The 17,210-nt window shown below is 37.7% G+C and overlaps 1 protein-coding gene across 1 annotated transcript in view; it reads right to left on the bottom strand.

Annotated features, from left to right (window-relative positions):
* Window positions 1–17,210, bottom strand: part of LOC112126951 (chondroitin sulfate N-acetylgalactosaminyltransferase 2) — a 232,672-nt gene that overhangs the window by 128,272 nt on the left and 87,190 nt on the right. The window contains exon 3 of the mRNA XM_024227061.1: window positions 9,275–9,301. Coding sequence (XP_024082829.1) covers window positions 9,275–9,301 — 27 coding nt within the window. The remainder of the gene's footprint in view (window positions 1–9,274; window positions 9,302–17,210) is intronic.

Here is a 17,210-nt window from a genome sequence, read left to right on the forward strand (position 1 = left end):
TCACACTACCCCAGAGTACTCGATATTTCTCGGAGTAATTGGGGATAAACCCTAACAATCATGCTAATAGATAACATTCTCACTACACCATGGTATTGGTTATTCCAGAGGTACACGGGGATAATCCCAACTATTCACGCTAATAAATTATCTTCATACACCAGACAACATCACACTAACCCAGCGTATTCGATATTCCTCGGGGTAATCAGGGATAAACCCTACCATTCACGCTAATAAATTACATTCGCACTTTCTTTCATACTACCCCAGAGTACTCGATATTCCACGGAGTAATTGGGGATAAACCCAACCATTCACGCTAATAAATTACATATGTACATTCATTGACTCTACCCACTCGATATTCCTCGGGAGGATTGGGAACAAACCCTACCTTTCACGCTAATAAATTACATTCATACTATTCCAGAGTACTCGATATTCCTCGTAGCAACCGGGGATAATCCCTACCATTCACGCTAATAAATCACATTCACAACCAGACAACATCGCACTACCCCAGAGTACTCGATATATCTCGGGGTAATCGGAGATAAACCATACCATTCTCGCCGCTAAATTACATTCGCACATCAGACTACATTCAACTACCCCAGAGTACTCGATATTCCTGGGGGAAATTATAGGCAATTTATCTGGGCAATAGATAAACCCAACCAGTCACACTAATAATTACATTTGCACACCCATTCACTCTATCCACTCGATATAAATCACGGTAGTTTGTGATGAGCTACCATTCACGCTATTAATTTACATTCATACATCAGACTAAATTCACACTGCTCTAGAGTAGAAGAAGAAGAAAAATGACTTTATTCTGGGACTGGTGTCCCCTAAGAATAATTTACATTAAATAAATAAAGGAAGTTCCTTCTATGAAGTTAAAACTAATAAAAAAGATAGAAATCTTGGCACAATGTATACCAATAAGGCAGGACAGAAGAAAAAATTACGAGAATATTAAACAAAAATAACAAATGTTAACGTGAGGTCTCTGCTTGGAGGGAGAGGAGGTGATTATACAGGTGAGATTTAAAGGAGGAAAAGGAGGCAGCGTGACGAATAGAAAGGGGAAGGGAGTTCCAGAGTTTAGGGGCTCGGATCAGAAAGGATCTTTCGAAGGTATGGGTTGTATGTTGCGGAAGGATAAGGTCGATTGGGGATGAGCGGGTGTTACGAGTGTGCTGTGAGCAGTTGAATTGGAGGGATTGGATGGATGTAAGGAGGACGACGAGTGTGGATGGACTGGAAATAAAAGCAACCTAGAAAATACTGTGCACGGAAGGAGGGGAATAGCCAGGAAAGTTGGGAATACAACCCCGACACCCGGGACCCCCCATGGGATGGCGGGAAATTTGGGAAATGTGAGAATGCCAGGAAAGGTTTTGGTCAAAGACTACTCCTAGGTTTTTAACCGAAGAGCAGAAGGGGATGGGATGGTTATTTAGCATGAGAGGTGGGATTCTTGGGAGGGAATTGAGGAGTTGCCTGGACCCGATAATTATGGCGGTGGATTTGGATGGTTTGGGGACTAGGGGATTTTTATGGGCCCATTCGTTGATGGAGTTTAGGTCTTTTTGGATCTTGAGAGTGGCCGAGTGAAGAACGGAAGGGTGGAAGGATATGTATATTTGAGAGTCATCGGCATATAGGTGATAATTACAGGACTGGAACTAACCCCTAACCATCCCTAGAGTACTCGATATTCATCGGGGTAATTCGTGATATATTCCTATATTCACGCTAATAAACTACATTCATGCACCAGACTTCGTTCAATCTACTCCAGAGTACTCGATATTCCTCGGGGTATTTGGGGATAAACCCTAATATTCACGCTAATAGATTACATTCACGCTATCCCAGAGTACTCAATATTCCTCGGGACAATTGGGAACAAACCCTACCTTTCACGCTAATAAGTTTCATTCACACTTTCTTTCATACTACCCCAGAGTACTCGATATTCCACGGAGTAATTGGGGGATAAACCCAACCATTCACGCTAATAAATTACATTTACACACCAGACTTCGTTCCCACTACTCTTGAGTATACTACTATTACTATATTAATAAATGATAGCTAAAAAAACATGATAGTCTGGTTAGTATTTACACTACGCCAGAGTACTCGATATTCCTCGGAGTATTTACGGATAAACCCTACTATTCACGCTAATAGATTACTTTCACACTACCCCAGAGTACTCAATAATCCTCGGGGAAATTGGGTACAAACCCTACCTTTCACGCTAATAAATTACATTCATACTACCCCAGAGTACTCGATATTCCACGGAGTAATTGGGGATAATCCCTTCCATTCTTACTGATAAGTTACATATACACAACAATAATCTATCAATTAAAAATGTTTTCATTTTCTGAAATAACCGTATAAAGGGACAGCGTTTATTTAGAAAGACTAAATAAAGGGTTGTTTTAAAAGAGTGCTGTCTGTGGCAACGGCATATACATTACAAAACCCCCTAATTTCCCACCCTGGGCCACCAATAGCGCGGATATTCGATAAACGTTCACCCTCTGCGTCTCCTCCTTTCTCGCCAGCCGCAAGACCGCTTATCCATCTGCAAAACCATAAACCTAAATCCGTTTGAGCACTCCTGTACTTAATATGCAATCTTGTCCCTTAACCCTTTCGGTACATCTTACCATAATTAATTATGTAAGCTTTTCGATCTGTATAAAACGGTAGTCATTTTCGCCGCAATGCTAAGAAGCAGCCTTTCCGCCTTTTTCAATGAAAGGTCTTTATTGTATTTTGAAAAAAAAAGTTTATGCTAATTTTTTAAACAAGTTTACTAGCCTATTAGCTGAAGTTCGTTGTTAAAAACTTCCAGGTTTTAGATTTGTTGCCACCATTTCCTCCACTCTTTAGAAAACTCATTTTTTTATGTTTTCTAGAATCCTATTTATTCTAGAACCGTCTATAAACCCAAATACCAATCCATTATTTAATGCTCCCCTATCCTTGAATTTTATCTCGTGCTTTTTCAGCTAGTTCGACAAGTAGGATCGTGTGATTTAATGCCCTTGGATTTTTTTTCTTTGAGTTTTTTAACTCTAAATTTTATTCCAACGAACCCAAGACCACTCGAACGAAATTCAGCCATATTTATGCACAACAACCATGGAAAATTTCAACAAAAGTGAACGTACATGCAAGCAAAGCCGTGGACGCCATTTACCCGATATTCCATACAAAACCCTGTACTGTATACTTTATGAATCAATAAAAAAGTTACGATTTTTAATTATAAACCTGTGCTCTCTATCAAAATCACTTCTTGCGTGAATTTTAGGACGCTATAATGTGCTGTTACGCTCCACAGAATTATTTACTCTCCCACAGTTTAAACATTGGTTCAAAATAATTAATTATTTACGTTAAAATTAGTCTCGAATGCAATGATTTTCCATAAATCGTATAGATTGGATTTCGTTTGTAGCTAAGAATTGCAAATAGATTCATGCGGCCTTGTTTTCCGAGTTAAAAATAGTACGCCTAGATATTCATAGAATACAAATAAAAAAATATACAAGCAAGTTTAATTTTAGCAAGGTTTAATTCCATCTCTAAAAGAATTCCGTTAAGAGAACAACTTTTATTGTGTATGCAAAAAAGAAATTAATTTAGTACTGTCAGATCTTATTGCATCTAAGATATTTTAATAAATTTTACAGAGATACCAGACTGTTTCAGTTGAAAATGCCTTAATAAAAATTCATAGACACTCTGAATTAAAACGTTTCCCCAATGAGAAAATTAACCTATAATTTTATCTTAATTAATTGGCTAGTATTAAAAATGGAGGCGGGGAGTCGGTGGCCGCAACGGTTTAGGCGTTGACACGGCGCTCATCCTATAAGGTAAAGGTCCTGGGTTCGAATCCAGCGGCACTGCATTTCAACCCGAAATACTTATAAATGGGCTTTTTTTTCAAAAACCGGCACCTCGAGGGTTGATATAACCTCTGCTGTTGCGAACCCTCGTAAAAAAAAGAGGCATTAAATTGATGTTATATGAAACTATGTTACAATCCTTATGAAATTAATACGGATTTCAGCTTTTGTTTCAATGTTGAGATCTGAAAGTTTTCAAATTTTACACAACCCTCAACTTCCGTTTAATCCATCCGACTGGATCATGTGGCTTATCCTAAATTTTATTATTAACTGGTCTTGTTTGACTGCTTTAGTGTAAAAAACGTGGGGGGAAATTTATCTTTTCGACTTGTTATCGCCCAAGCGTCGAAGGTAGCCTTTTTTCTATTCCTACCATAGCTAGTTTCACTTAGAGGAAAAGCTTTTATCGCGGGAGAAAATGCGGAAAAAAGTTTCCGATATATCCATCGTGTTCCATACGTTCGTCCCATCAATATTCAGCCAGCGTAAAGAAAAAGTTTCCCCATTTACTTCAACAAAACTGGGTTTTTTTACATTCTTTCCGAATGGTGAAATTGAGCGTGGCGTGTTACATTTTTTTGACTAGGCACTTCTCACGTGATAATAATTTTTTTTAATGTACATTTTTATCTGAAACATTATACAACCCTTATCGAGAAAGTGGTCAAAACTAAATTTAAAATGTAAAGTTCAAGCTGGTATTGCAATAAATGAAAATATTATTTAAACACTGTCTGCATTTAACAGAGAAAGTCAAATACACTGACAGGAAAATTCCACTGTAATATAAATTGCTCTGAATATATTTTTATACATTAATCAAAGTTTCATGGTTTTTAACGTTTAATAATTGAATCTTTGCCTATAAAAGTAAAAAAATGTAAATTGCAAGGGAAAAAAAGACATAAAATTTGTTTTAATTTTGTTTTAGATTTTTAATTAACATTTCAATATTCCGTATATCCTCTTCTTGCTTAAACTACATCTCGAAGACGCTTCAGCATACTTTCTACCAGTCTGGAAATGTCTCTTTCCTGGAGGTTAGCCCATTCTTCACGAAGAGTCCTTTCAAGATCGTGAAGTGTATCAGGAAGTGATGGACGTGCTCTTATTCGTCGTTTGAGGTTATCCCATAAATGTTCGATGTGGTTCAAGTCTGGAGAACGTCCAGGCTAATACCCTCATGTTATGCTGTTGAAGGTAGGTTTGTACTATATATATTACGCAGGGCGGGCGACCAGGATCCGAGGGGTTAAAAGCCTAGGTAGGCCCGTACCCCATCCCTAAAAGGTCCGGGAACTGGTTGGCTCACGAGTCCTGCATAAACCTTTTGGACCTATTCACAAACCCCAAGATTTTGGACCATTTTATCTTGCGGAGTGTTTTGATCATGTCCTCTCCTTCGAAAGTTTCAAATCTTTCCCTAGCATACCTATCACATTCTGCAAGGTAGATTCGAGCCGTTTCTTCCTTTGTTTCACAGAAGCGGCAGAAGGTCTGGTAGAGTACCCATTATGAAGAGTGTCTTCTCAAGGGGCAATGGCCCGTTAGGATACCTATCAGCCTCCTAGAGTTAGAGAATAACCATTTCGCTTCTTTTGGTTTGATTTCCTTCAGAAACTCCTTTGATTGCCTGTGTCCGGGGGACATATTCCATTCTTTAAGGAATTGTTTCATGCCCCAGCAACTAATACTCTCTTTCGCTGTGCTTATAGAGTGGGGTAATACCGGTTGTGGCCCGACAAACGCAGTATTTGATCCTTCTTTGGCCAGGCTGTCCGCCTCTTCATTGCCATAGTGCCCCTTATGAGCTGGTATCCATATGAGGGTTACCCTATTCTCGTCCCTAGTAGTTATCCTATTGATAAGTTCAACGGTTTCCTCTACCAGCCTAGATGTAGATAACTCTTTTTGTAATGACTTAAAACTGGCCTGACTGTCGGAAAAAATTCTAATATCTTTTCCCTTAGTATTGTTATCCATGAGTGTTCTACAGCAAACATTGATGGCCCAGACCACAACCTGAAAGGCTGAGGTGTTATTACCAAGAGGGGAGGAGATGCTGATTCCTAATTTGGGTATATGTATACCACACCGCTTCCCTTGTCCTTAATGAGTGAGCCATCGGTGAAGCAATCTATGCTATTATGGTCATCATCCGAATTATAGTTATAATCACATGGAGTAACTACCTGAAAGTGTTTTTTCCCCAAAGGTGTTTTAACCTTTTTGTCGCTAACACTTAGTAGTTGGTTATTAACCTTACTCAGTAAATGTAGAATTTTTGAGTGTCCTATATTGTTTCCCTTATGATTCTAGCTGCTTTCACTAATTAATCTATAGCAGCTGGTTTGTGCTCTGACCTTGACCTCTATGTTAGAGGTGTAGTATTGGTTATCATTTCTAGTGCTAGGGTAGGTGTAGTGGGAAATGCTCCCGTCATCATCATACAACCTAGTCTTTGAAATGATCTTAGCTTGTTAATAGCCCCTTTATTTTCTAGCCCTTTCCACCATACTAGGGCTGCAAATAGAAATCTTGGTAGTGTAATTGCGGTATATATCCATTTGGCCACCCAAGGTTTGATACCCCATGTTCTACCAACAATTCTCCTACATTGCACCATGGATATTGTGCCTTTCCTTTGTATATTTTTAATGTGGCCTTTCCAATCATGTTTCCTATCAAGCGTTATCCCGAGGAATTTGATTGAATCCTTTAGTTTTAATTCGATGCCCTGAAATTTTGGGTTTTTGAAGTTGCCTAGTGATCTTCTCCTGCTAAACATTATCAGTTCCAGTTTAGCTGGATTAATCGAAAGACCTTTATCACCACACCACTCGGATAGCAACCCCATCGCCTCCTTCATCAGTAGTGATAGTCAGAGGATCCCTACCCGTGATCATTATGGTACCATCGTCTGAAAATAAGGTTTGTACTATGTGGGGCGACAAATGGACGGGCATTACCCTGCATTAGAATAGGATTGTCGCTGTCGAGGCAACGCATGATGTTTCAGAATTTCATCCACATAGCGAATGGCCGTCAAAGATCCTCTACGAACAACAACTCTGTCCGACTCTCATTTGAAATTCCCGCCCATCACTGAGCTACGTTGAAAAGGCTCTGGGAAAAATTAAAGACTTCGTACCTTTCATTTCGCCTCCTCCACACTCTTTCACGCCCATCTGGCGATCGTAGAACAAATCTACACTCATCTGTGAAAAGTACAGCAGACCAATCGTCCAATGACCAATGGCTATGTCTCCAGCAAACGCGAGCCGTACAATTCCATGTGTTTTGGTCAATTCTGGTACTCTAGGTAGGCCGTCCACTGGAGCTGTTGCACGGCCGAATAGGGCCGGTTGATCCAAAAGCGAAGAAACGAATGAGCACGCGTCCATTAGAATTCGTTCGGTCGTGTTAGGCCGTGTACGACCGAAGCACTTTCCGATCCAAATAAAGTTGGATTTTCCAGTCCTATTCGGCCGAATGGTTACTTCGAATTCAACTGTCAACCACGTGACATCAAACGCTCACCATTGTTAAACGCCGTTCTTTGCTTTTTGCTTACCTTTTCGTTTCGTTTTCATTTCGATGGATTGCAAAAAATTGATAATTGCGGTTGAGGAGCAGGCTCATGGGACATGCGTGATCCACTCTATCATCGGAGAGATGTCCAGCGTAAGCTGTGGTCAAGGATAGCTTTAGAAATGGAACTTCCAATATTTTTGTTTATTTCTTTCATTCCATTTGCATGTAATCTAAGAATTTTCGAGCAGCAACAAATCTTCTACACCATTTGGGCTGTGTCGTGAACTGACGAAAATCGGCTACAGTGGACGACGGCGTTCGGCTATATTGCCGGTCGTCCTTTTGGTGAAATAGTTCGGCTGTCGTAGTTCGGTTCCAATGGACGAGCAGACTTAGGGGGCAAAAAGCATCAGTCCAAAATGAATTAATCTCCAGAACCACGCCTTCTATGTTAGGACCCAGTTTCTCGAAAACGTCTAACGGCATCTCGTAGAGATTCGTAGGGAACTCAGATGTCAACGCGCATACCTGATGGAACGTCCATCATCAATAACTGCCAAACCACGCGCAACATCCTCAGCACTAAGTGGCATTTTTAAGTTTAAAAATTGCAGTTGACAAAACAAAGATGAAAGCTATTATTTTATTGCTTCAGAATTCCAAAAACACTTTAAATTCCTTAAAAAGTAAATGTTGAAAAATTCTTTATCCTTGTTTTGGATTAATGATTAAGTGTGTTTACCTTTAATTGATCAAATTTAAAACAGAGCCAAAACAAATATTTATTGATAAAAACAATGAGACATATTAAGAACAGAATTTTCTTTTATCGAGAAAATGAAAAAAAAACTCAATTGGGTGGAATTTTTTACCTGTCAGTGTACATAAGCGTTTTTTATCAACTGGGAAAAGGAAGAGAAAAAATTTCTTAATTGAATTTTTAAGATGAATTTTGCAAATTACTCGTCATATTCTTATTGTATGCCAACGAGAAAAGGATTTCCCGGGGAAAAAAGCAATGTCGGATGATACAAATTTCCTCTTTGAAACCCCTATCAAAGGGCGAACTTTGGTCGTTTAAGGATGCGTGAGCCTCGCCCCGGGCCGAATCGCAAACGTCCTTTCCATTCCAGAGAAAATCACTCGGCCGTTATACGATTTTAAACTACGAAGTCACACATGTGCCCTGTTTTTAAAAAACTCGACAAAAATTTAAAAAAAGTTTTGGAAAATTTGTTGGCCAACAACTGTCTAGGCCAATATGTCTTGTGAAAACTAAAAGCTCAAAATGACATCAAGGATATGTCAATCTTGAGGGAACAAGTACGTTATTTTCTTCGCGAAGACGTAAGCAAATATTGGTGAAAGTTTCTTGGTAAGCCGCCTAACGGATTTTCCCGGATTTTCTTCGACAATGCCTCCCGAGGCAACATTTTCATATCAAGTTTTTAAAGTATACTATAAAACTTCCTTAGAGATATGTTACAAAATGTTTTATTATATCATTAAATCCTATAAAATATATAAAGTTTATAGTAAGTGATTAGGGGGTCAGATTCGTATTGACGCGCAAGCGGTCGTTGGTTCGAATCCCAGTGATTTTTAATTGAGAATAATATGAAAAAAATTATTGTAAAGTTTTTTTATTCCTCGTCTGCCACACCCAAAGATTAAAGTTGAAAATTAAGCCCTCCTTTATGACAGGAATTACTTTATTTTTTAAAGTTTTTTAAAGCTAAATTATCATTTTATTCAATCAAACCAATAAAAAAAAATTCACTCACCCTCAATGACCTCCACAGGATATACACCTTAAACAATTCAGAATATCATTTGTTCCTTTCCATGATAAATAATTTAAATTTGACAAAAAAATTAATTCATTCAAGACAATAAAAAAACGACATGTTTTTCCCAAAAGTAAATAATTATATAAAACTCATGAAATTAAACGTGAATTCTCTGTATAAATTATATAAATTTGTTCAAAGTCAAAATAAAATTTACAGGGCTGGTAACAAATATCTTTCTGCATGAATTCCTAAATCTCTAGTGAAGAATAAACCCTCTATTGATTCTGTCTAATCCTGTTTATCGAACCGTGTACTCTAATCGCTACTGCATTTCATTTGCAGTTAACGATCGCCATGGGAAAACCGATGAAAGAAAACAGTGAGACACAGACACCCATTCATGGAAATGGAAGCACACTATATGACCCCGGAAACATCCGGACATACTCGTTGGGACAACCTAGTATTAACAGATTGTAACCAATGCAATAGCAGTTAATGACCTACTAACTTTTTTGAAAAGGATGGAACGAAATGAACTGTACTAAACAGCTAGGAAACTTACAATAATAACAAATAACCCAAAAGTCTGCAGTGCTTAGAAAATACCAAACTCTAGCTTCTTAGTATCCTCATCTTCTTCTTGCCTTGCATATAACCCTGACCACCATCACGACAAACCCACTCTGAATACAGCAAAAAGTAGAGCAAAATGGCAAGTTTAGGTTGGCTAAAATTACCGGAAACGACCAACTCACAGAGCTAAACGACATAATCTACTGAACCAAGAAGATCCTGGGAAACAATTGTAGCAATGGCATACTACTACATAAAGAAAGATGAACTGAACTAAGAAACTATGACATGTACATGGACATCACACCTAATGCTGAGTTTGAAGATATTGATTCAGAGGAAAGAGGTAAGAATTAAGAAATAATTGCCACAATCGGCAAGCAACTTACTAAGCCCTAAGTACATCGGGTCAGATTTTATCCACTGGGCAAAAGAGACCATTATTCGTGAAGAAATATGTGGTGATTAGTGACCGTTAATCGATAATTATTCGGAAATCGTGAGATGCGGTCTGATGTGATGTAAGTCTCAAAAAAATATTTTCTTTATCGTGCCAACGTTTCGATCTTTATTGAGATCATCTTCAGGGCTCAAAGTGTTTGTCCTCTGTGTAATTGTGCCATTCTTGCGTGTCGTGTTGAGAGTGCCCAAGGGCAGGCCTGCCAAGAGAAGGGCACTCTCAACACGACACGCAAGAATGGCACAATTACACAGAAGACAAACACTTTGAGCCCTGAAGATGATCTCAATAAAGATCGAAACGTTGGCACGATAAAGTAAATATTTTTCTGAAACATACATCACACCAGACCGCATCTCACGATTTCTGAATAATTATTCGTGAAGAAAAACCTAATTCACGACGAAATTTGATCATGATAGAAATGACCAAATTACTGTCACTGTGGATTCTACTCAGAGCATAAAATTTTTTAAAAACAAGCCTTTTTTGATCAAAAGGAATAAGGCAGTGCTTTGCTCTTGACACAAGGCTTCTCGCTCCTTAAAACACCAAGTTGCACCAAGTGTCTGCAGTCGTTTTTTCGACGTTTTGACCACAATCGAATTAGATCATGATGCGACCATTTATTGGCTGTAAGCCTGAGGTAAACTTTCCCGTTCATCAAGAACAGCCGTTTTCAACTTTTGTAGGGACATCTTGGTCCCAAATGTGTTCACAATGTGTGCACTGCATGTTTTAAAAAATTTTCTTGTAAGTACCTGTGTGAAGTTAGCAATCTTTCTCGCACAACAACCAATTCGATGCGGGCATCCAAGGAAATGTAACCCCAGAACATCAATGACCCACCATGCAATGTCACCTGAGGAACCGACAAATCGAGGTGTACCTTTCCCCTGAGAGTACATCTCAAGATTTGAGGCAACTCACCTCATCTGTAAAGAGAACTCGTCCCCGATCATCCATTCACATGTTCCGTGCAAATCGGCCGCTGTCTGAGCTGTGGTAAGAAAGCTGAAAGCTGTCCATCAATAACCCGCCTATTCAACTTACCCTTGGGACCGGTATTTTCCCTGACTCCTGGAAACTTTCTTATGTTCTCCCGTGAACAAAAAGGGTGCTAGATCGAATATGTTGAACTACCGGACCATTAGGAAAAATCCTTCCATCGCTAATGTCATGGATTCCATTGTAGCGGGCGTTTTAGCAGCCGCGTATAAGTTCTGTACATAGATCGACATAGTTCATGAAAGGTCGATCGACTTCAACTAATTTAATCCTTTGTAAAGATTTTATACTATATGCTTTTCATTATGGCCGCGAGGTTTATTCCGTTTATACTGTCACCCTCACATTTTAGGGATGACACGTTTACTCACTTTTGGAAAGTGAATGGGGCACATTAGAATGCGGAGTGGGAGAAGGTCGAAGGAGGGGAGATGTTGGAGTTGAACTGGAAAAAAGAGATCAGGTGTGTTCCAGACTCGATAACGGTTGCTCGAACCTAACATAAATTCTGCCTTAATTTAGTTACCACCAGGGTGAGTTGAGCGATTGTGCTGTACCGTTGTGTGGTTGCAGGTTGGAATTGGGGAGAAGAGTTAAACGTCTTAGTTAACCTATGTTATAATTTTGGTTTAGCTTGTATATATATATATATGTCTTGTAAATATATTTTGTTTTCAGTCGATTTATTTTCAGCAAGTGTGCTTTTGTTTGTTTTATTTTACGTTTCCTCTACCCTTTACTATCCCAAGTTTTAGGAGTGTTGGACCCTTATTTGTCATGTCGACGTCACAATACTGACAGTGGATCAATTTGCGATTCGCAAGTTGGTGAGGGTTAGTAAACCGCTGTTGAGTCCGTTCTTTACTGAATGGTAGATCTTTTCGTGTTAATTTTCTAGGGGTTTTTTTTCGGACGAAGTATCTATGGGATCGAGAGTCCCTCAGGGATCAGATATGGAGCCAATCTTGTTAACTATTTTCTTTAATGACGTTGCTAATTCTATTAAATTTTCTAAACTGACTTTCTTGGCTGATGACAACAATTTACAAACGCATCTCTACGTCTAATGATTGTTTGTTGTTACGAAAAGATATTTCTGCTTTTTATGACTGATGCAAGCTCAACAGACTTTCGATTAATCTACATAAATTTCCTTTTCTGCAAAAAAAAAAGTACTTTCACGTATCACATTCCTTAGGTGATGTCCCTCTCAGGGAGGTCTCCGTGATTACTGATTTTGGGGTGTTGTTTAATAAGAAGTGGACCTTTGAAGATCATCATTCATGATCAATAGGGCATACAGAAACTTATATTAAACGTATGACGTCTGACTTTAAAAGTGTTTACGCAATAAAAATATTGTATCAGTCTTTAGTTAGGAGCATTCTTCAATAAGGTGATTTAATTTGGTCACCTTATCACAAAATCCTGAACGATTTAGAAATGAATCAGAGAAAAGCTATCAAATACTTAAAATTTAAATCTGGTCTTAACTTCACTATGTACTACGCGGCCGACGCATTGAATATGGACTCCTTGGTCATTCTTCATGCTTCTTTTTCGCTATTCGGATGGAAGATTTTAAACGGTTTTATTGATGCCCTAGAAATTCTATCATCTATTCTTCTATTCACTCAGCTTATAGCGGCCCATAGACGGTCAATATTATTGTACAATATAGATTGCACAATATTGACGCTTGCCCCTTAACGTTCAATAATATTGTACAAAATTTTGTTTCTGTAATGAACTTGAACAGTTTGAAGGCGATATTGAAGTTTGTGCAATATTTTGTTACTACTTGTTGTACTTCACAAACTGACTGATATTGCGCAATAATGCCAACAGACGGTTCAATATTTACCAGGTTGTGCAATATATTGGGTTGTCCGGAAAATAATGCAGGATTTTAAGTTTTCATTCAAAAAAATCTATATAAAATATTCTGTTTACGTTTACAGGATTACTCATTTGTATGAATGTCAACACTTATTAATCCTCTTCCAAATGATATTGTTTGTTTACCTCTGTAGCATTCCGCTACTTGGAAATAATTCAGTCATCCTTATAATGTCAAAGCGAGAATTTCGTACGATTTTCTTTTACGAGTTTAAACTCGGCCGAAGCGGAGCCCAAACGGCTAGAAACATTAACCAAGTCTGGGGCGAGGGTTGTGTTAATGAGTGCACTGTGCAAAGGTGGTTTAAAAAATTTCGGGAGGGAGATTTCAGCCTTGAAGATGAAGAAGGTCGTGGAAGGCCTTCCTCTCTTAATGATGATGTTCTGCGATCAGTGGTGGAAGAAAACCCCAAAACAACTGTTCGAGAACTTGCAGAGCAACTCAAAGTCAGTAAAACGACCGTCGCTGACCACCTCAAGGCGATTGGAAAAGTGAAAAAACTCGAAAATTGGGTTCCACACTCATTAAACGATCGCCAAAAAAATCAGCGCTTTGATGTTTGTACATCACTTCTTTGTCGAAACAAAAATGACCCATTTCTGGCCAGAATTGTTACATGTGACGAAAAGTGGATTCTGGACAGTGGCTCGACAAAGGAGAAGCTCCAATACATTTTCCAAAGCCCCCAACTCATCAAAAAAAGGTAATGGTTACGGTATGGTGGGCTTCATTTGGTTTAATACACTACAGCTTCTTAAATCCTGGCGAAACCATCAATGCTGAATCATACTGTAACCAAATTAATACCATGCATCAGAAATTGGCAGTAATGAAGCCCTCTTTGGTCAATCGGAAAGGGCCCATTTTGTTGCATGACAACGCTCGACCACATGTGTCACGTGTAACGTCACAAAAATTATTGGAGCTTGGCTATGAAACTTTGCCTCACCCACCCTACTCTCCGGACCTCTCGCCTACTGACTACCATTTTTTTAGACACCTGGACCACTACTTACAACACATAATATTCAAAAATCAAACGGAACTGGAAAATGCATTTATTGACTTTATCAATTCTAAAAATTCTGAATTCTACTCAGACGGAATTAATAAGTTACCAACACGTTGGGAGAAATGTATTGAGAGTATGGGAAATTATTTTGATTAAAGAACATTGCTTTAAAGTAACTAGTTTCTTTTTTTTTGTTTAATACCAAAATCCTGCATTATTTTCCGGACAACCCAATATTTTCAACTTTTCGCCAATCATACAATGTATTGCACAAACTTTCAATATCGTCTATACACGATCAATTAAATTGCACAACCCAAAATATTGTGCAATAATATTGATCGTCTATCGGCACTTAAGTGTGCCTAGCCGGAGTTTGCGAATGACAACATTTTTTTTACATTTCCTATTGCACAACCAATCTCTCATACACAAAATGTATTTATAGAATTGCCCGTTCTTTGGATGTGTCATGCCTTGATCCGTTTGTTGACAATGTTGACCTTTAAAATACAGAGTTTTGACTTTTTAAGAAATAATATGGATATGCATAACTGCAATGAATTTTTTAATATTTGATTTTCCTTTTTTCTATTTACATATTATTTTCAACTGTTGTCAAATTTGTTTACTTTTTTGTGGTGATTAGTGACCGTTAGTCGATAATTATTCAGAAATCGTAAGATGCGGTCTGGTGTGATGCAGGTTTCAGAAAAACATTTTCTTTATCGTGCCAACGTTTCAATCTTTATTGAGATCAGATTGAGGGCACTCTCAACACGACACGCAAGAATGTCACAATTACACAGAAGACAAACACTTTGAGCCCGGAAGATGATCTCAATAAAGATCGAAACGTTGGCACGACAAAGAAAATGTTTAATCCTTTTTTAAAAAAGATGGTTCCTACTCACATTAAGCATTAAGCACCTACATCACACCAGACCGCATCTCACGATTTCTGAATAAAACGTTTAATTTTTATACACTGTTTTCACCTAATGTATTATTATTACTAATATTATATTTTGACTGTTCTATTTTGGGGCTGCTTCCCTGTTTGAGCTGTGTAACAAATGAATAAATGGAGATGTTCACGAGCCGGGTGCCACGCCCTGAGGTTATTTTCATTGAGCCTTTTTCTTACTCCTGGAGGAAATCGAAACAATTCAGTCTTGTCTTATCAGATATCTTATCTCATTTCCCGTAATGCTGCGGTTTTGTAGAGCCTTCTAGTATGCCTTGATTCCATGAGGCTCCGAAGAGCCCTTCCTATTGTATTAATTAAACTAATTAACTGTCTTACTTGATGATGATTTAATTAAGGAAAAAATGGATGCTGTAAAATTAAAATTAATAATTAATCTAACAGAACTCAGAGAGTTAAAGCTTCAAATTCCATCTTCTTTTCTCTCTCAATTTCAGCTGGTGTACCCCAAGGCTCTATACTTGGGCCTTTACTATTTTTCATGTTTCTACATCATCTTCTAACCCTAGGTAAATCTAAATCCTTTTTAAAAAGGTTTGAACACCGCACTCACTCTACCATTCATCATTTCTGCTAGGCAAATCTTTGGGATTAAAACCGAAAATGGCCTATTGGCTATACACAGCAGTAATAAGACCCAGAATAACCTATGGATAACTAATCTGGTTTTTAGTTGAAGTCACGATAGTTCAAGTAGTAGAGTAGCGGCGTATTTAGCCGAAGGTCGTGGGTTCGAATCCCGTTCGTGACACTGACTTTTTTATATCAACCAAAACCTTACAAAGAATAATTAATTGATTGAAAGAATATAAATAAAATTAAACTCTCTAGGGTTACAATGTTTCCACTGTCATATTAATTTCATTCAAAAACTTGAGGCCTTTTTTTTTCGGTTAACACTTATAAAAATTCGTCTAAAGTCATTGATATTGAGCCAAATAGGAGCTTGGCTTTAATATAGTTTATGTAAATTATTTTCAATTTCCAAGCCACGATAGATGCTTAATAACACAATTAACCCAATACAACGGTTGCAGAATACTTTTTAAAAGGATAGTTCCTACTCACAGTAAGTTGTTTTGCAATGATCCGGAGCTTTTTAGCTCATCATCAGGTTAAAGGACTTCTACAACCACGACTCTCGACATGAATTGCCAAAGTGAAACCGCTGATACCTCCGCCAACGCGACGTTCCAATTAACAGCTGATTTTTTTAATGGCGCTCAATTTGAACGTGCGAAACGCGGAAATTTTAACACAAATAAATATTAGAATAATAAATACTTAATATTACTATAAATTACTTTAAAAATAATAACAATTAAAATAATTATTTGGTTGTTTGATATTATTTATGTACATATTTAAAATGGGAGGTAGATCAAAATCTGTTATATTATTAATGCATTTATCACCATGTTCAATTTTACATTTTTTAATTTCAAATTTCTCAAACCAATCTAATTCTTTCCCTTTGTTGAAACTATGTAACACTCTTGTATTTAGATTTGAATTGAAATTATGTTTTGTTTCTTTTAGATGGTCCTTAAATTCCGAAAATTTGCTCGATTTAGGCAAGTGTTCTTTTACTCTTGTTTTTATTTCTCTACCGCTTTGTCCTATATATTTAATATCACAATCATTACAATTGAGTTGGTAAACCCCGCTTTTTGCCAAGTTGTCTACTTTGTCTTTAGGTTTTGAGAGGATGTTTTTAAGTGAACCCGTACTTCTAAAAGCTATTCTAAAACCTTCTTGTTTAAAAATTTTACTAACTTTTTCCGATAATTCACCAATGTATGGCAAACAACGGAAACCTAATGATTCATTTGTGGTGGGGTGGCTGAGTCCTATTGTTGATTCGTTTAAAGTTAATTTTTTTATTCTTTTAACTAGCAACCTATCAATAAATATTTCTTGATACCCGTTGTTTTTGCTAAGGTTTTAATAGTTTTTAATTCTTGTTTATAGTTATCAGGTGTT

This window comes from Cimex lectularius, unplaced genomic scaffold (assembly GCF_000648675.2).
Source record: "Cimex lectularius strain Harlan isolate CLEC.00 unplaced genomic scaffold, Clec_2.1 scaffold67, whole genome shotgun sequence".
In the NCBI taxonomy this organism is placed as follows: domain Eukaryota; kingdom Metazoa; phylum Arthropoda; class Insecta; order Hemiptera; family Cimicidae; genus Cimex; species Cimex lectularius.